Source organism: Caretta caretta, chromosome 3 (genome assembly GCF_965140235.1).
Source record: "Caretta caretta isolate rCarCar2 chromosome 3, rCarCar1.hap1, whole genome shotgun sequence".
NCBI classification, from domain to species: Eukaryota; Metazoa; Chordata; order Testudines; family Cheloniidae; genus Caretta; species Caretta caretta.
In genome coordinates this window covers 204016949-204037631 of record NC_134208.1, presented here as the reverse complement: position 1 = coordinate 204037631, position 20683 = coordinate 204016949, and the positions used below count along the sequence as shown (strand labels likewise).

The 20683-nt window shown below is 45.3% G+C and overlaps 1 protein-coding gene across 1 annotated transcript in view; it reads right to left on the bottom strand.

The window, feature by feature from the left end:
- The window catches only part of FERMT1 (FERM domain containing kindlin 1), a 39946-nt gene extending 21349 nt beyond the window's left edge, over positions 1-18597 (bottom strand). Inside the window, exons 1-7 of the mRNA XM_048842538.2 lie at positions 18548-18597; positions 13756-13929; positions 10097-10330; positions 5588-5734; positions 4683-4896; positions 2765-2867; positions 1181-1288 (exon numbers count right to left, since the gene is read on the bottom strand). Coding sequence (XP_048698495.1) covers positions 1181-1288; positions 2765-2867; positions 4683-4896; positions 5588-5734; positions 10097-10330; positions 13756-13906 — 957 coding nt within the window. The 5' untranslated portion in view covers positions 13907-13929; positions 18548-18597. The remainder of the gene's footprint in view (positions 1-1180; positions 1289-2764; positions 2868-4682; positions 4897-5587; positions 5735-10096; positions 10331-13755; positions 13930-18547) is intronic.
- Positions 18598-20683: the final 2086 nt, after the last annotated feature.

The following is a 20683-nucleotide window of genomic DNA, read 5'->3' as shown; positions in this document are numbered from 1 at the left end:
GGGACTGCAGTCACTCTCAAGGTGAGAGACAGTAAGGTAGGAAGTAGCCCAGGGATACAGCAGTGAGGTTCGGTAATGTGCAGACCTTGGCTGCTTGTTGTAGGGTCTTTAGGCTGGAACCCATGTAGAGAGCAGGCCTAGGTTCCCCTACCAGCCACTGAGCGGTGGCACCATTAAGGAGCAGTCAGAGGAAGGACTGCCTGGGACACTGGGTCCTGAGAGACTTTGATACCCCGGAAAGGGAGGACGAGAGTGACCTGGCTAGAGGGGCAAGCCACAAAGTGGGAGCAGTTGAGTCCCAAAGGAGCAAGACAAGGAGAGTGATGCAGTGAGCAAACGCTGGAGGGATGTTGGACGGGCAGAGCTAATCCACAGATGCGGCCAGAAGGAGGCGCTCCGGCAGCGAGTAGAACACCCTGTGACACCTGTGGTCAGATCAGATGATCACAGCGGTCCCTTCTGGCTTTGTAAGCTACAAATCCATAACTCCAGGCTTCAATCCATACTCTGGGGGCAAACTGGATCTAAATTCTGCAGCTGCAGACTGCAGGATTCTGTGACACTCGGAGGTGGCAAACTTTGAATTCCATGGAAACTCCATTTTAAAATAAAGGGATTTTATCATCAACTATTATTTGTGCTGGACCAGAACCCTGTAGTGTCGTAGGACCACAACGCTATTCATTGTCAAGTTAAACTCAAATTTACTTGACACTGTCCCCACATTTTCAGATTTTTATATTGTCAAAATATAACTGCATTGTAGAAACCCCCAGAGAGTAAAGAGGGATTTTGAATGGTAGTAAATAAAGCAACTCTTTTTCCAAACGAAGCCATTATTAAAAGGCTACCCTGTAGGCAGTTAATACTGAAGAAGAAATGCTTTCTGAAATGGAAAATAAATAGCTCTCATTTAATGTGGTTATAGTTGCTTTAGAAACGGTTAATAAATGGTTACATAAGGCATATGTGTTGCATGTAAATAATGGACATTGTTTTAATCAGAGCATGAAACACTTCACAGAATCCAACAATCAATCTCTGGACGAACTCTAAGCACAACTGCAAACAACTGCTCAAATTGAGGAATTAGCTTGTGCTCTTTCCATTACCTTCCTGCCCTAGCTTGTGTCTACCCCTCTTGAGAAAACCGGTTTTTCAACTAGGATCAAGTACATGCCTGTAATGCAGCAAAGATCAACATTTCTTCCTCCGTGCAGTCAATTTCTTCTAATAGGATGGCCCACCGGGCTTGTTCATATAGCTGGTTTATTCGCACTGCATCATACTGGCGGCAGAGAGATAAAATGCTGCATTAGTTCATGTAGGAACTCTTTGACTAGAGGAGACAGTGGATGACATTCTAGCCCCATTGACTTCAGTGGGGCCAGGATTTCACCCAGAATGTTTTAATCAGACTAGAAAGCACATTGTTATTTATCTAAAATGCCTGAAAGGAAACAATTAATTCACACCCCCACAAGGCAAGATTTTCAGCTGGTATAAGCCGGTACAGCTACAATTTACAATGGAATTTTCCTGACTTACACCAGCTAAGGATCTGGCCATAATTAATTGATGTTTTTAACACCAAAACAAAAACAGCACTCAACTTACTGTAATCTTTGTAAAAAGAAAAGGAGTACTTGTGGCACCTTAGAGACTAACCAATTTATTTGAGCATAAGCTTTCATGAGCTACAGCTCACTTCAAGTCACTATCAGTGCAAATGCAAAGAACTAAGAGCTAAACTTAAAGTACTCAAGGAACTTTAGGAGCTTAAGTCCCAGTTTCAAAAGCGACTTAGGCACTTGAGAGTCCAAGTCCCATTAAAAGGCAAGGAGACTGAGGTTCCCAGTGGAATTTCAGTGGGCACTCGGCACCTACATATCTTTAAAAGTCTGGCCCAAAGTGACTTTTGAAAATGAGAATTAGGCTAAGTGCTTTTGCAAATGTTACCCTGATTATTCTTGTTGCCCATGTTGAGAGAAATGCAGGAAATAAACAAGCACTTTCGAAAGCCTGACCACTTCTTCTGGTGGTCTTTGGACTAGGCCCTTATAGTTAAGAAAATCTTAGGGCTATATCTTGGCCCTGTCATCTCAAGGGCCTGGAGCCCGGTTAGGGCTACACTCCCTGCTCACAGAGCACTCCATGCATCCTGGCGGAGTTCAGTGTCCTTGATGGGTTGCTGCTTACGGGTTGGAATCTTTAGTGACTCCGTGGAGGGAGGCTGGGGGGCAGGTCTCAGCTCTAGAGATCTGGAAAGGGGGCACAGAGATGAACAGCCCACTGGGATGCAGAGCCCCTCTGCCATGCAGTCAGGAAGAGAGGCAGAAACAGGACCCCCAGCGACAACCCCAACAGATAACAGGAATGTACCTGGAGGTGGACAATCCTGGGGACACAGCTCTGACCTCTCTCCCATTTTTCTGGCCTCTTTGGACCCAACCCAACTGCCAGTGAAGCCAATGGGAGCCGTTCCACTGATTTCAATGGAGCAGGAGCAGTATCAGGCCTTTTGATACCGGAGGGGACCAGGATGCGTGAACAGCCCCTTGGGTATCAAATACTCAGCGAAGAGGGCAAACTCTTAGCTGAAAGATCCGCAAGGAGCAGAATTCACTGAATATGAGGAGACTTCCAAGCAACTCTTTATTGTGATTCCTAGCTAAAACGCAAGAGACTTGTGCTGCAGCTCCTAAACACGAAAGCTGGCCAAACAAAGAGAAACAACAGAAACCAAGAGTTAAGAGACTCTTACTTTTGGATTCAGATCAAAGAAAGCGTAGTACTTAAAGCGTAAGAGAAGCTGATCGTCCTCCTGGACGCCTTGTTCCATAAGCGATCGTGATGAATCCAGCCAGCTGGAGAAAAAACGAAAGACGAAGTCAATTGTGCCAGGAAAACAATGTCAGATACAAAGCTACAGAGTAACTCTAATGAACGAATAGTTTTCGCTCCTACAAGCACAGGCAAATTCACATAACTCAAGCATGCTGCATTTTTGCATGGGTGTCTAAAGTACTGAAACAAAGGTACACAAGAACTACCAGGCTGGGTCACAGAATCCTAGAATATCAGGGTTGGAAGGGACCTCAGGAGGTCATCTAGTCCAACCCCCTGCTCAAAGGGGTCAGACCCCACATCCACCCAATCCACTATGCTCTTTTCCAACAGTAGCTAGGACCAGTTGCTTCAGAAGGTAGTGTAAAAAACCCTGCAGTAGGCAGTTATGGGGTAACCTGCCCCCAAGAGAAGTTTCCTCCTGACCCCCATTAGCGAGATGTTGTTTAGGCCTTGAAGTATGAAGATTTCTGTCCCTTCCAAACCTCTCACCTATTATTTTAGCGCCTGCTATTATAACTCCAGCTACTCTGGTCATCCATATAAATGTCTAACCTGCAAAGTTCGAAAATCTGAACACACGTTCCAACATTGAAATACATAAAAAGTGAGCCGTTACTGTTCTTGAAATGAATGCTAAGAAAATCTAGTGTCTTTATGCCATACGATACAGACAGCACCGTGCAATAGCTTGTTAACTTTAAGCACATGAGTAGCCCCATTGACTTCTAAGTGCTTTGCTGACCAGCTCCCTAGATGTCTAAATGACAAAGTAAAGGCTAAAAGACAGGACCACTGTCGGCGTGCACTAGGTCAGCTTGTGGGATTACAAATCCTGATAGCCCCCATCTAACAAGAGCCCTTGCTGGACATCTCATGCCAAAGCACGCACCAAGATCATCATATGTCAGTAAAGACCTAGGAGTGGTCTTTGTTGGTGCTGAAGAGCCAGCAGAGGGAGCATGCAGTAGTCCACTGTTTAGTCAAGGTGCATTCCTGGGAGGAATTACTGATTTGCAATGATCAAGGGGAGGGGTGGAGCCTTAAGTGACAGAAAGCTAAAAAAAAAAAATGCAGTTTTCCTTCGTGGAAAACACTAGCAGGCTCAGGGATTCCTCTGCCAGGTCTTCAGTTATGGCTGAAGTCTAGGCATGCACACAGAGGAGCATGATCGACACATGATCTACAGAGGATGTGGGTCTGTTATAGCTTCCACTTATACGGCAACTGCCATCTTGGTCAACACACTAGGGATTGAAACTGGGTCCTCCAGAACTGAAAACAGAAGTCTACAGTAGGGCTGATTGAAAAATTTCCATCAAAAGTGTTTTTCTGTTAAAAGTCCAAGCTCTTCAGTTTGGCTCTTTAGCTCAAGCTGTAGCAGCTCATGCTTTTAGCTTTGGAGGTCCCCAGTTCAATCCCTGCTGTGTCAATGAAGAAGGTGGCCATCACACATGCCCTCAGCGCTTTATTTAAGGAGGAGCCACGATTAACAGAGGGCCAAATTCTCCTTTCAGTTACACCAATGCGATCTTACTCATTTCAGTGGCTTTGCAGTGGTCCGATAACATAAAAAGAGTCTGGACTAAATTTTTATTTATGTTGCTGATCACTTAAAACAAAATCCCACCCCCCAAAAAAATGTGGCATAAAGGCAAAAAAAGAGTCAACGAAGCATTTATGAGACAAGAACTAGATCAAAGGACCCTTTTTAAGAAACCACGCAGCTAAATGCAAGAGTTATGTTTTCAAATTCTGTGTTTCATTTCTTAAAAGGCCTTGATTGGTGCCAATTCGGCTAAGCGAGCTTACATGCCAAAGAGAAGCATCCTTACCCTGCATTAAGTTTGGCTTTGTCAGCTAAGGTCCGAGGCTGGTACATTTCAGCCAGTGTTTCTGGAGAACAGTTGGGATGGCTGAAGGCAAGGATGTTGCAGTTCGGTGCGGTCAGAGGGCTGTCACTGAACCAAGTAATAGTAGAAGAGACTGGTGTTCCATTGACAGGATCATAAATGGGAGTCATAGTTTTACTATACAAACCAGGACTTGCTGCAAGTTAAAAACAATAATGTATTATTATAAGGGAGTTGGTAGTGGCCGCTCTCTTTAAGTTGCTTAACGCTTTATGTTCTACAGGATTCTAAACCTTTTCTTTGAGAAGCTCTCACACCTCCATTGTTCGAAGCAGGCCTTAGATATTTGGCTGGGGAAATGCCCGCTGGGTAGAGAAGCACCTTTTCGTTGTCCCATGAAATTCCACTCAGATTTGGCGGAGATATAAAATGTTAAAAAGTCAGCAGTTCCATTCTCTCCCTTGCAGGCTGTCAGAACGGACTGACCATTCCAAGGCTGGTCTCGTGCTGCCAAGGAAGCAGCAGTATATACTGTCTGCAGGGCTGGGGCCTTAGTCAGTTACCCTTTTTGTCTGTGTGGGTCTTTCATGAGCACCGGGACAGAAAAACCATTAAAAAAAAAAATAGGAAAATGTGATTGTAAAGCCACAATGGAGACTCAAAGGCTAGGATAGGACCTGAAACTACTTTCAAATAATTTTTTAAAATCTGGCTAGATTTCATGTCAACAGCATCCCTTTAACTTCTGCTTCCCTGCAAACCTCTGCACCTCCTCCTGTTTTAATTGCACAACATGAAGAACTGTTTCCCCCTCCTTGGGCTTAAAATATTTCTCTTAAAAAAAAAAAACCAAACAGCGGAATAAAGTCCATCTGAGTTTTTGTTACCTGGTGATCCTGAAATCACTGGAGAGTTGTACAGGTTTAAAATGTCTTCTATGACTGGTTCTTTGTTATTCTTGTCTTTTTTCTTTTTCTTTTTCAAAGTATCTTCCGATTGTTTCAACAGAGAGAGTTCTTCTGATCGTCTAATATCTACAACGATAAGTGCTGAAGTTAAGGCTATGGAATCTTACAAGATAATGGCCAATAAAAACAAAACATGGCAACATCACTTGGGACTCCTCCGTATTCAGGGCTGTATCCTACAACACATCTCCACAGAAGCACCCACAATTCAGCCGCAAAGCCAAGTGAAGACCAAAGACGCAGTGGTGATGCTGAGAACTTTGGAAGTGATAGTCTTACGGTGATAAACTAAATAGATTCATAGATATTAAGGTCAGAAGGGATCATTATGATAATCTAGTCTGACCTCCTGCACAACGCAGGCCACAGAATCTCACCCACCCAAATATTGAGGTTTTTGGGTCTAACAAAGAGACAGTTAAGGGATGACTTAATTACTGTCTATAAGTACCTACATGTGAAACAAATATTTAATAGTGGGCTCTTCAATCTAGTTGAAAAAGGTATAAGGTGATCCAATGGCTGGAAGTTGTAGCTAGACAAATTCAGACTGGAAATAAGGTGTAAATTTTTAAACAGAGTGTGTAATTAACCATTGGAAAAATTTACCAAGGGCTGCAGTGGATTCTCCATCACTGACAGTTTTTATATCAAGACTGGATGTTCTTCTAAAAGATCTGCTCTAGGAGTTATTTTGGTGGCGTTCTATGGCCCGTGTTACACAGGAAGTCAAACGCGATGATCCCAGTGGTCCCTTCTGGCCTTGAAATGTATGGTGTGGGTTTTCCCAGGATTTAGCCCTCTTTTTGTAATAAAGTATGGCTGTTGATTAATCGCAGTTAACTCACGTGGATTAACTCAAAAAAATTAATCGCGATTAATCGCAGTTTTAATCGCACTGTTAAACAATATAATACAAATTGAAATGTATTAAATATTTTTTGATGTTTTTCTACATTTTCAAATATATTGATTTCAATTACAACACAGAATACAGTGTACAGTGCTCACTTTATATTATTGTTTTTGATCACCAATATTTGCACTGTAAAAACGATAAGGGAAATAGTATCTTTCAATTCACCTCATACAAATACTGTAGTGCAATCTCTTTATCATGAAAGTACAACTTAAAAATGTAGATTTTTGTTACATAACTGCACTCAAAAACAAAGCAATGCAAAACTTTAGAGCCTACAAGTCCACTCAGTCCTACTTCTTGTTTGGCCAATCGCTAAGAGAAATAAGTTTGTTTATATTTATGAGAGATAATGCTGTCCGCCTCTTATTTACAATGTCACCTGAAAGTGAGAACAGGCATTCACATGGAACTTTTGTAGCTGGCATTGCAAGGTATTTAGATGCCAGATGAGGCATACGAATATTTAGCATTTCATGCTTTGGCCACCATTCCAGAGGACATTCTTCCATGCTGACGACGCTCGTTAAAAAAATTATGCATTAAATAAATTTATGACTGAACTCCTTGGGGAAGAATTGTATGTTTCCTGCTGTTTTACCCGATTTCTGCCATATATTTCATATTATAGAAGTCTCACTTGACGACCCAGCACATGTTGTTCAATTTAAGAACATTTTCACTGCTGACTTGGCAAAACGCAAAGAAGGTACCAATGGGAGATTTCTAAAGACAGCTACAGCACTCAACCCAAGGTTTAAGAAACTGAAGTGCCTTCCAAAATCTGAGAGGGATGAGATGTGGAGCATGCTTTCAGAAGTCTTAAAAGTGCAACACTCCAATGCGGAAACTACCCAACCTGAACCACCAAAAAGAAAAATCAACCTTCTGTTGGTGGCATCTGACTCAAGATGATGAAAATGAACATGTGTCGGTCTGTACTGCTTTGGATGGTTATCAAGCAGAACCCGTCATCAGCGTGGAAGCATGTCCTCTGGAATGGTGGTTGAAGCATGAAGGGACATAAGAATCTTTAGCATATCTGGCACATAAATATCTTGCGGCGCCGGTTACAACAATGCCATATGAATGCCCGGTCTCACTTTCAGATGACATTGTAAACAAGAAGTGGGCACCATTATCTCCTGCAAATGTGAACAAACTTGTTTGTCTGAGTGACTGGCTGTACAAGTAGGACCGAGTGGACTTTCTAGGCTCTAAAGTTTTACATTGTTTTATTTTTGAATGCAGTTATTTTTTGTACATAATTCTACATTTGTAAGTTCAACTTTCATGATGAAGAGATTGCACTACAGTACTTGTATGAGGTGAATTGAAAAATACTATTTCTTTTGTTTTTACAATGCAAATATTTTTGATAAAAATATAAAGTGAACACTTTGTATTCTATTGTAATTGAAAAATATTTGAAAATGTAGAAGACACCCAAAATATTGAAATAAATGGTTTTCTATTATTGTTTAACAGCATGATTAATCATTCGATTAATCGTAATTTTAAAAAATTGTGCGATTAATCGCAATTAATTTTTTAAATTGCTTAACAGCCCTGTAATAAAGTCGATTGCATTTGAGAAGACCATAGTACAGATTTTCCTCTGACTAACACCCATGCAACTGCCTTTGACCACGTTGACTTCAGTGGAGGGGCTTGCGCCAATCTAAGTGAGAACAGAATTAGGCCCACCATAGCTGAAATACACACATTTCATTTCCCAGTTTATAGCATTTCATTTTCACATGCATGCCCAATCTTGACTATATGCTACTGATATGAATGCAATATTGTGCTAAGCACATATGCTGTTAGATGCATTCCTCGTACTTTGCTTTCTAGAATATAAGAGTATTGTTCATAAACAAAGAAACTTTACATCTGATTCATTCATGCAAAAACATTCCAGGTTGAATTAAAACATGAACCGCATAAGCAATTTTTGTGGGTAGGAATATTCAAATCCAATCAAATGCTGGTTAAGCAATTATGGTGTCACTGCATCATAGCTGCTAAGTGTAATAAAGACATTCCACCCCTTTTATATTCCAATGCTAGAAGACTGAACTAAAAATTGCACTGTGGTTAACATGGCTTGGGTTGACAAATTTTTTATGGAGCTAGGTGTGTTGATCTTTGAAGATCTAGGTTAAAATGGGGATTAGGTATGCTCTCAAATGAGAAGAGCTTGGAGATTGATGTGGTCTCAGTTTAATCCTATTAGCTAAAAAGTTACTGTAGATTTGGCATATTTCAAAGCCACTGCAAATCGCAGCTTGGGATAAATCTGTCATTGGCATACCAGGCTTACTGTGGCTCAGCACTGTAGTATGTTGACAGGGCTGTGCTGGGAAGCAGGATGGATGTCCTGGTCTGATCAGTGCTACAAGCTTCTCAAGCACTAAAATTCACTTCTTAAGAAATAAAAAACAATGGGCCTGATCAATTCTCACCTCATTTATGCTACTGTAATCTGGGAGTAACTCGACCCACCCTGTGGGCTACACTGTTGTGAGGCCGGTGCAAGAGCAGAACGGGGCTCAAGCTGTTCCGTGCACAGCGTGAAATGGGTTGGTGGCTTCAGCCACCTAAAGCCACCCTCAGAACTCTCGCTAATCAGCAACCACATGGGTCACAGGCAATATTACCTCTAAGATGCGTACGCGCATACAGACCCTAAACCCCACGCACATGGCGAAACACTGCGCGCACAAAAATTTGCACAGAAGAAATTTTTTGTGCACACGGCCTGTCAAAAATTAGAGGGAACACTGGTCACAGGAGAAGCTCCTGATAATGTTATCGATCAGGGCTCTGTAAGGGCGGAGACCCACCCTCTTAGCCAACCTGCACTGGATACTGAATGTAAAAGTCTGTGCTCTCTTTGGAAAGGTCTGGGACTGAGGTCATAGAGTTTAGGGCCAGAAGGGCCCACCAAACCTGCTGTATAGCACAGGCCACCAACACCACCAGCCACCCCCACACCAAGCCCAACAATCAGAATGAGACCTCAGTGGTTTGAGCATTGGCCTGCTAAACCCAGGGTTGCGAGTTCAATCCTTGACAGGGCCATTTAGGGATCTGGGGCAAAAATTGGGGATTGGTCCTGCTTTGAGCAGGGGGTTGGACTAGAGGAACTCCTGAGGTCCCTTCCAACCCTGATATTCTATGATTACTGCCCTTGGGAGACTAAACTATTGTTCTCTGCTGTAGCAGCGTGGAGGGACAGAGTGCACCAATGCCTGGGGCCCTGTTAGTGGCAGGGAAGTGATATGCCCACATGATCTTAGCCTGTGACCCTCACCCCATGCTACAGAGGAAGGCAAAAAGCCACCAAGGTCACTGCCAATCTGAATGGGGGGAAATTTCTTCCCAGCCTCGAATACGAGGGGTCTCTTTGAACTTGGAAGGAGTTTTGCATGAGTAGGGGGAGCAGACACCAAGCCAACAGGAAGCCCTGAAATACACCTGCAATCAGATGAAGCGTCACTTACTGAGGGTTTTGCAGATGTCACTGACAGCCTTGAACACCACCGAAGAGAAGCTGACCTTCAGCCGCACGGTTTTCATGTTCGGCAAGCAGAGGCGCAGCATCTTGTGCTGCGTGGTAAAGAGCAGCTTGGCATCCGCCTGCACCCCACACTTATCCAGCGTCCAGTGGGTCTTCAGAAGCCAGCACTTCTTCTGCTCCCACCAAAGAGCGTAGTCTGACCAGTCCCGTGATAAATCTAGGGCAAGATCAAACAAGGGCATGCAAAGTATGCGATCGGTAACAAACTATAAAGCAGATCCACTCAGAAGTCTTGTTTTGAAACACGGAGCTACAGATCAGATGAACAATGAGAATGTTATTAATATCTGTACTGCGGTAACCCTGAGATCGAGGCCCCAGTGTGCTACACACTGTACGAACACCCAGTAAGACAGAGGCCCTGGTTCAAGTTCCCTGAGGAGGAAAAGGGAATTAAACAGGGATCTACCATCTCCCAGGTGAGTGTCCTAACTATTGGGCTATTCTAGTGTATGACTCCCTCAATCTCGCCTGCTGCTGCTGTTCCACTTTAATTTAATAATTAAATATTAATTGGGCCAGAGAAAGAGTGAGGAAGATTCTACAGGCTTGTAAACCTGAGAGGTGGCAGATCCCTGTTCCAATCCTTTCTCCCGCTCAGGTGGAGGAGGGTCTTGAACTGGGGGTCTCCCACATCCTGGGGTGAGCACCCAATCCACTAAAGATTGTGAGGAAAGTCCCACCCCAGCTGTTTTGTGTGAACTCACCGGAGGGGCCCGAGCTGGGAGGCATGCTCAGAGGCCACCTACTGGATTGGGCCCCTGCACGCGACTTGGGAGCAGAACACCTCTTTCCCAGTTTGTGAACTGCTCCAGGGCGTAAGCAGGAAACGGGCATTCAGATGCCCATCTCGAGACAGTAGTGTGCACGCTCAGGAAGGAGATGGGCACTCAGAGAGGGGCTGCAGTGCACCTGCCCAGAAGGGAAAACCTGAGATGCCAAGTGAGGTTAGGCACTACAGGGTTAGGTGGCAGCCGAGCGGGAGGTTTGTGGATCGCAGTGGTGCCTGTGAAGGGGAACAAGGGGAAAGACGGGGGACTCAGGCACTGAAAAATGCAGTGACTTGCCCAAGACGGCTACAGCAGAGCTAGGAGGTGAATCCACATCTTCTGAGCTTTCTCCCACCCTTTGCCCATTTTAGCTATTTGGATTAGAATCTCTTCAAGGCAGGGACCATCTCTCACTATGTGTTTGTACAGCACCTTGCACAGTGGAGCCCTGATCTTGGTTTGGACCTTCACCAATGACTATAAGATAAATGATAAAAAAAGATATAACTGGAGCAAATATGTAGCTGTATGATTTGACAGATTTTCCTTTAATCCAGAATTCTCTACATTATTGCAGAACACACTTCTTACAAAGAGCTTCTAAATAATGAACAACCTGAGCATCATTTCACCCATCACCTAATGAAAATTAACCAGAAATTTAGTTGGATGGATTATCTTTTAAATGCAGGAGTTGCTCGAAAGAGACAAGGTCTTGTGACAAACCACAGCTTTGTGACAGTGCTTATCTACTGCTGGAAGAATAGTTTCCTTGGTAAAATTATTAACTGATGGAAAATTTTTGACCAGCTCTGAAGTGCTTTGGATGGAAAATGTCTATTTCATCAAAATTGAATTTTCTGTGGGAAATGTCAAGTTTTAATTCCCCCCCTCAGTTTTCATTGAAAAAAAACCTAACAAACTGCCTCGCCCAGCACCCCGAACACAGAAATGTTTTGATTTCTGGCAACCTGACATCTTTTAGTTCCGGGGAAAATTTTTAGGTTTACTGAAAATTTTTGCCCAACTGGCTGAAATTTTTCAGGTTTTGGTTCTCAAAAACCAAACATTTAAAAAAAAATGAATTGGTTTTCAGTTGCCAAACCTGAAAACAAAGTTTTTGCTTTTTTGATGAAAACCTGAGAAATGGTGGATTCTCCATCTCTTGATGTCTTCAAACAAAGACAGGATGCCTTTCTAGAAGATATGCTTTAACCAGATCTAATGTAGTGGGTTGAATACAGGAGTAACTGGATGAAATTTAATGGCCTGTGTTATACAGGCAGTCCGATTGGATCCTTTTGGCCTTAAAGTAAGAAACAGCTCTCATTTTAAAACAAAAAATTAAAAATATATCGAACAAAGCAAATTCATTTGTTTCCAGAAAGTTGTAATGTCGAAAGAGAACAGACACAGTTCATGTAGGATCTGGGGTGTGTTGTTGACCTCTAGTTCACTTGGTACTGTAGATTTCTTTTTGTTAAACATCACAGGTAAAAGTCCATGCGGCTGTTCGGTTAAAGGGGTGGAGTGCAAGGGATTAAGGGAATGGACTTTGTGACCTTTTAAATTTTCCTTTGAGTTGTGAAATTACCCCGGTTTCCCCATCAGCTTCAACAGCTCCAGGCTGAATAGGATTTAGGCACTCTTTAAGCTCTTACAAATGAATCCAGTGAACTCTTTTCTACAACAACCACTATCTTGGAAAAGAAACAAGCCACTCAGAAGCATGTTTGATGGTGAAATGCCAGGGCATATGTGTGTGTGTGTGTGAATTCTTTAGCATCCTTGAGAACTGGCCTCTCAGTTTGGATGACACTAAGCCCTGGTCTATGCTACAAAATTACTTCGATGTAACTATGTCACTCTGGGGTGTGGATAATCCACACCCCTGCACAACCTAGTTATACTGACCTAAGAGCCGGTGTAGACAGCGCTTTGTCGACGGGAGAGCTTCTCCTACCAACATAGCCACTGCCTCTCGTGGAGGTGGAGTTATTAACCGAGGGGAGAGCTCTCTCCCGTCAGCTTGGGCGTCTTCCCCGGAAGCGCTAGAGTGGTGCAGCTGCACGCTGTAAATTTGTAGTGTAAACCTGTCCTGAATTACAATTCACAGTCACAAAAGAGGTACAGAAAGTTAGTCATGACAGGCCACGCTATGGACTGAGCAAGCTGACCAAAGATGACGGCAGCACTGCTGTTGTATAGGGTAGTCACAAAAGCAAGACGAGAAGTCAAAAGTCAAAGATATGAACAGCGGTGCCCAGATCACATCTCTTCTGTGCCCAGTGCTCTACTCTGAGGAATGCAAAGCCCACTGCATGCACACCTGGCTAATAGAGACAGGCCCTGCTCAGCAGTCAGCAAGAAGGTAACCAAAGATTGCGAGATTTGGAGAGAGCGAATATGCTTGTGGAGAGTGTGGTGGAGGAAATATCTGTATTATGTGAAATCTAGAGACAATGACATTTATAGTCAATATTTTTTTCAGGTATAGTTGTATCTGGAAGCTCCTTCTTGGCCTGTGTGGATCCAACTGCAAGATCAGGACCCGGGATAATTATTTCGGGATGCAGCTTATGTTAGTGGCTGGTACACTGGATTGAGACTCAGGAAATCTGGGTTCTATTCTTGTCTCTGTCACTGAACTGCTGTGGGACTGAGGGCAAGTTACTTCACCTTGCTGCATCTTTGTTTCCTCTCGAACCTTTCCTTTACCTGGTCTATTGAGCCAAGGAAGGGGAGGAGGGGGAAATCCACACATGTAATTTCAATAACAGCATGCCAATTAACTCTCTCTCTCTCTACTCACTGATTTGTTCTACTAATTTGAGCATCACTCCACCAATATGTAGGTCTCCCGAGACCCGAAGTGTAAATTCCTTTTGCTCTTCTTCATACTGGTGATCGACTGTGACAATGAGCTCCCAAGAATTGTATCCATATTCGTTTGAGGAAGTCATCTCAGCAATCTCTATTGTGAGTTCTACAGAGTAGAAGAAATCATAAATCAACAGATGTTCAAAACACAGTGCATTTCAACAAAAATAATAATCAAGACATAGACAATTAAGGCCCTGATGCGGGCAACAGCTCAGAGAGAAACAGCAGAAATTTAAGCAGAGGTGTGGCATGTGTTTCCTCCAGAATCTGCTCCCGCTGGATTTGAATGATTTTAGCCACGAAGTCAGGGAATATTTCTTCAGAACAGGGGGGACTTGAACCAGTGAAACAGCAGACCAGCTCTGTTCAAGCAAGCTTCCCACTCCCTGAAGCAGGCCCGCTGATCACGACTTTACAGACGCTATGGTGGAGGCTGTGACGTTTCGTCCCTCCGTCTATGTAAACTCATGAATTCCATTTGATTTTATGCACCCTGTTTATCTGTTACATCTGATGAAGTGAGCTGTAGCTCACGAAAGCTCATGATCAAATAAATTGGTTAGTCTCTAAGGTGCCACAAGTACTCCTTTTCTTTTTGCGAATACAGACTAACACGGCTGTTCCTCTGAAACCTGTTTATGACTGTGACCTTCAGTGTGGATTATAGCTTCCTTTTTATGGTAGGAGCTGCACCACATCTGAAAATCTGAAATAGGGCCATCAGCAACTGTACAGCCTTACCCGGATAGCTCCAGAGGGGTGCCAGGTAGAGCCACTAACTTTTAGCAACCCTCTGCCTTTCAGAGTGGGGGAGGGGGAGAATGGGAAGAGAACAGCATGAGAACAACATGAGAAGAGAAGCAGGAAGAGGTGTCAGACCCTGCTTTTCAAAGGACAGGCTCTCTAGCAAAGGGAGGAAGACCATCACCAGAGCGAGGAGACTGAGAAGGAGATGTGGGGGGCAAGATGGACCTGGTCCCCTATGACCAAACCCTAAAGGACTCTCAGGAGTGGTAAGGACTCTGAAGGAGGAAACTGCGTTCAACTGTGCATTGTTTTTTCCATAGGTCTGTAAATCTCTTGTGCCGTCTATGAGTAAGGTGAATGTATGTTTAAGAAGTTCTTGGCAAAGCCTGAGTGAGTACCTTGCGTTATCTGCCCTGTGTCTCCGAAGAGTTAAACTATACACTGGAGCGCCCATGAAGGTAGCGTTCTGGGGAGAGTGTGCATAGGATTTGGGGCAGGTTCAGAACTGGTTTTGGGACCTAGGGCAGCTGGACTATGGGGTCCCACAATCCCACAGAGGGGTGTAGGATAGAATGTGCCCAAGAGGTAAGGACTAGAGAGAGCATCTGGACGCTGCTCAGTTTCTGTGGGCTTGGGAGCAGGTGGGATCCAAAGACTGGGTCCAGTACAGCAGACTGGTGACGGCCCACTAGTAGAGATCCTGCCAGGCCTGCAACAGAGGCAAAGAACCATTTCTTTGCCTCTTTCACAGCGACAATGTAAGATTTTTTTTTAAAAAAAGTCTTTGTATCTCATTTGGTCAGATTCAGGATAAGATTTCTGGCACTGGCATGCCAGCATTTCCCTTCTGCTGCATTTGCCACAGGTCACCTGTAAGCCAAGGTGACCTATTAGACCAAAGTCCAAGAAGAGAATGCCTAGGGGCAACCTTATCAATGGCTGAGGAAAATTAGCCTTATGATTCGTCGATTTTAGTCCTGATTCAGGATGTGTTGTGTGTGTGGACTAGATGACCTCTCAAGGCCCCTTACAGGCCTATACTTCTATGATGAGCTCATCTAGTCTCACCCTCTATAGAACACAGGCAAAAGAACTTCAAAGAAAGCATTTATGTCCCGAGGCGTAGCAAACTGGAGAACACGGGCAATGATCCCACAACCTCTCATGTGACATTCCACTAGGTAGCACAGTCTGTCAGGGGAACGGCATTCTCCCTCAGCTTTCCACTCAGGTATAATCAGTTTCTGAGGGTGAACCATCCAAATAGGCCCTCTTGCGAGGGAGAGGGAAACTGAGGGAAGCAATGGTCAATCAATGAGGTGGGTAGGGATTTCAGGATTACTCACCCCCATCCCAAAACACAAGGTCCAAACTGGAACCCACTGCGAGTTAAACCAACAGCCTCCTTGGTTAGCGTCACGGTAGCCATGAAATCCTGGACCCCATTCAGAGGATTTGTCATCCACATGGATGTTATAGTCACTGATCACTAACAGGATCACCAGCTCTGGCACCTAAATACTCTTCCTCCCTCTCTTCAGTTTGGGTTACAGTGAAACCTCTGTTTGTGTTTAAAGCTAAAAAGGCACATTAGGGCCCCAATCCTGAAGTTTCATTCATGTGGCTGGAACCTTGTATCTGGGTTGAGAGCCACTGGGTTGAGAGCCACTGGCTTTCACAGAGCTCCGTGTGGGCCCAAAGATCCCCCTGCACCCATCTAAGCACAGCTGGGCACTACGATGGCCAGGGGCTGCTCTGTAATAATTTAAGAATACTGTGTGTGAGCTGGTTATTGGGATGTTCCCTGTATGACTACACTGGGTTAAACAGAAAGGCTAAAGAATGATTTGAGATGATACCTCAGTAACCATGTGGGGGTTGTTACAAGGCAGGGGGGAGAGCCACTGGCCCTGTGGTGACTGGCCCAACCTCCCGTTGAGCCTACCAAACTGCGATTGGACAGCAGGGACCCAAAGCCCAGAAACTGAGAGGACAAGGAATGCTACAAACGATTTTCTCTCTCAAGATAGGGAGATGGTTGTTGCTGAGAAGCTGGTCAGACTCAGACACATACAGACACCTGCTGGGGAGGCATGAAGAAGTTAGACCATCCCCAGGAAGGCCTATATCCGTGTCAAAAACCTTTCCCCCCCTTATGTTGTGCTTTATTATTGCTGTCGAAATCAAACAATGCTTTGGGTTAAAGCGGCCATCTGGACACTCTGTTCACAGACCCCCAAAGGGAAGTACCACAGATGCTGAACCCAGCTGGACCTGCTGGGAAAGCATGGTTGATGCAGCCCCCGGCCTGGTCTAAGAGTAGGAGAATCCCATGATTTCACCCTGGAGAGGCATGAAGCGGTGCACTCAGAGAAACCTGGAAGGGGAGAGAGGTGCAGCTAGCTCTGTAACTGTGACAGGTGCCTTATTTGATTTATTTCTCTAAAGTCTCTCTTCAATATTTCTCTTTCAAGCCAGAGGTTTTGTCTGTGATAATAAAAACAAACACGAATAGATAATCTAGCAGAGAAAGGCATAATGGGTACCAGTGGCTGGAAGTTAAAACCACACAAACTCAAATGAGAAATAAGGCATACATTTTTAACACAGAGGGTGATTAACCACTGGAGCAAGCTACCAATAGAAACGGTGGATTCCACATCTCTTGGCGTCTTCAAATCAAGACTAGATGCCTTTCTGGAAGATATAATTTAGTCACACACAAGTACTGGGCCCAATGCAGGCATAACTGGGTGAAATTTTACAGGAGGTCAGACTAGGTATAATGATGCCTTCTGGGCTGTTATGAATGTATTAAATCAATAGTTCTAAATAATGTCATAGCAACAACAGAATAGAAATCACTTAATTGCTGGGAAACACATTACAGTTACCTTCTTTAGAAAACACACAAGGGCACAGATAATAAATCTTAGCCCTTACTGCTCCAAACTTTACACACTTTAATTAATTTTAGAGTAAACAAACTGGCCTGAGGCCCAACCCTTCTTCAACTGAAGCCAATGGGAATTTTGCTTCTTTTCCTACTAGTTGAAAGTGTTTTTTTCCTTAGCTTAAATGATCACACCAGTGCAAAAAATAAAAATATTAACAACATCAACAAAAAGAACTCTGTTTACCGTAGGTATTTCTTAAGAACCTATGGCCTTGGCATTCAAGAATCGATACCAAAATTTATAGCACCTATTTAAAAACCATGCCATTTGGGTTAGGAAATCAAGACTCTCAAATGTAAGTTTTAAAACATCGTACAAAGCCCTTAGGACGCAGCTTGCTGAACCCACTACCAAAACTTCCACTGGCTTCCAGGACTGCAGGATCTAGCCCAAATTTCTTCAACAGCAAACACTTATGGGACACCCCAGAATGACACTGAAGAAGTGTAGGAGGCAGGACTATTTCTTGATTTAATGGCTACCAGCGATTAAAGTCAGAAAATCTGGTTGCCCCACATTCCTCCTCCAACCCCTCCCTCCACCTCAGCATGAAGTTGGAACCGCTGTTTGTTCTGAAGCGGGTTTTTACACGCAGAAGTCTTTAGAAGCCCGGTGGAAATCAAGAACGCTCCCTGGGACTTCCACCAGGTATTTGTGCAAGCCGAGGATTTGGCCTTAGGTATCCAGATCTCCTTTTCCAAAGAACCTTTTGAGGCCATTAGGCTTTAAAAAACAAACCACCCTACAATTAATATGTCTCCCCACAACTAACTGCCTCTTGCCCCCAGGTTACAGATATCACACAAAGCAACCTCTTCTCTCCCACCAACATAGCAGGAGCTGCCCAGAGACCTGCAACCAGTCGGACTTTAAGGAAGAATCACCCCCTCCTTCAATCACTCCTGCCAGAGGAAGCAGAGCAGAGGCTGGAGAGCCTGGGGGGAAGCTGCCCACTGGGGAAAGGGTCTAGCTGCCCCTGCTCAGGGTCGTTCCCCACCCACCAGCGCTCACACTCACGTGCCTTGTCCAAGGGCAGCTCCCCGACCCGCGGCTGCTCCCTCCGCCAGCACCTGGTGCCTAAGAACGGCGCGGGGGAGGCGCCCTCCTCCCAGCCCGGCCCTGCCCTGCCCTGCGCAGCGCCGCGGCGGGGCCCCGGGGGACCAGGGCGCGGCGTTAGCTCTGCCCGCGGCTCCCGCAGCCGGCCCGGCCCCGCGCCCGCAGGGCCCCCGCCCCTTCTGGCAGCGGGGCGCGGGCGGGTCGGGGCAAGCCCGCCGGCGCCTGCAAACAACCCATTGCCCTCGGCCTCTCCCCAGCTTAATACAACACAAGCTTGTGGCCCCGTACAAATTATCCGTCCATGGTGCTTCTGTGACTCCCTCCGCCATCGTAACTGAGCACCCCCAAGGCTTTATCCTGACAGGCCCCCGCCTGTGGGCAGTACTAGTATCCCCCGGTACAGATGGGGAAACTGAGGCACGGGGAGGCTAAGGCCAAAGCCCCGAAAGGTATTCCGGTATTCACTGGAATCAACAGCAGCGTCAGGCACCTAAATAGCTTTGAGGATCTGGAGCTAAGTGACTTGCCCAAGGTCCCCTGGGGAGTCTGTAGCAGAGCAGGGAACTGCACTTTTCCGGAGTAGCTTTTTGCTCCTGGGATTCTCCAGCCCGCGCGCCTCTCTCACGGCTCTGGCAAAATACAGGTCGGTCCCCCTGGTGCTTACTGACAGGCCTTGCACGTTCAGGTTCTCGTGCGTTAGTTTGGGTAAGACGGGGCCACAAACAAGTGCGTGAGGCCAGACATTCTGGCGGAGTCCAGTGTTGGGAAACTTTGTTTAGGATGTCAGCGGCAGCCCTGGACAAAGTATAGCTGTCAATCCCCTGCTCCCGCTCCCGGGGCAGATGTAACAGAGGATGGGGATTTCCGGCCACTCCTGAAAGACTGGGAAAGTATCAGACTGTTGTCACCAGCTGCTGCTGTGGGTCACCGCACCCTAATGAGCAGGTAGTTCCCGGCTTCTGCTGCAAGTTGCCATGTCTGGTGTGACCTTCCTCCCCTGCCAGCAGGCCATGGAGGGACAAGGAGGACAGCAGCCCGGAAGTGAAAGAACAAGTAAGTAGGAAGGGGTCTCCCGGCCCATCATTTCTTTCTAGCCCTGCCACCTTCTATATTATAAGGCCAGAAGGTTCCTCGGTGTGTACTAGTCCCCATTTATCCTGGTGTCACTACTACAGGTAAATGTGGGGATTTTCCCTGATGGGCAGGGACTCTGTGTTTATAAATTACGGAGATTTTTACCTGAAGGAGTAGCCTCCTCCCTGTACAGGGCCTTGACAAGCACTCAGATTGTGGTAGGCCTGGCCTCAGCCCCCTCCTTTGGGCGTGAAAATTCAAGTGGCATCAGGCCAAATAAACGTGAACTGTCAAAAGACATCCCGAGTGCCCCCGTGTGCTTTCACCTGGCACCCTGCATGCTCCCCGCCCCCTCCCAAGCAATACTAACATGGGTGGAAAGTACAGCAAACTGGTCCCTCCTATGTAAAACCCTCCTGCCCCACAGGCTTCTCTCTGGAGAACACAGGGATACAAATGTTTCATGAAGCTATATAGGGCTTTGGTCCTAGAGATCAGACACTCAAGGGAAGAATACAGGGCACAAGGCAAGCTGAAGCAGTCCTTGACGTGAAGCAGGAGACTCTAGTGTTTTGCAAGGGGTAGCTAGAACAAGTACTGGGTGGTGAGGCGAGGTCAGTGGCTGCCCCTCAGTTGTCTCAGAGCTATCTGCTGGCTTCCCACCAACCCTGGCTGGACTGGTGACTGGCTCTTTCAATCTGGGAGCGAATGGTTGCCTACAGCTTTGATCAAATGAGGTCAGTGGGCATGGTCCAGAAGGGGTAACCTATGGAGATATGCAAGAATTACAGGAACAGCTGTGTCCTATTCACCGTCTTGGCAACTCCTGAAAATGCCACAGCATAAGTGAAATAGTCAGTTATCTACTTCTGATGAGAGCATTACAATCCAATTCCCATCCTTCTTCTAGCCACAGAGAATAGGGTATAAGCAGAGCAGGGCCCCAGCTGAAAATCTAACTAAGTTCCTACAGGAGATTTATCTTCAAAGCATTTACCATCCTCAACAATTCTTATGCTTTGC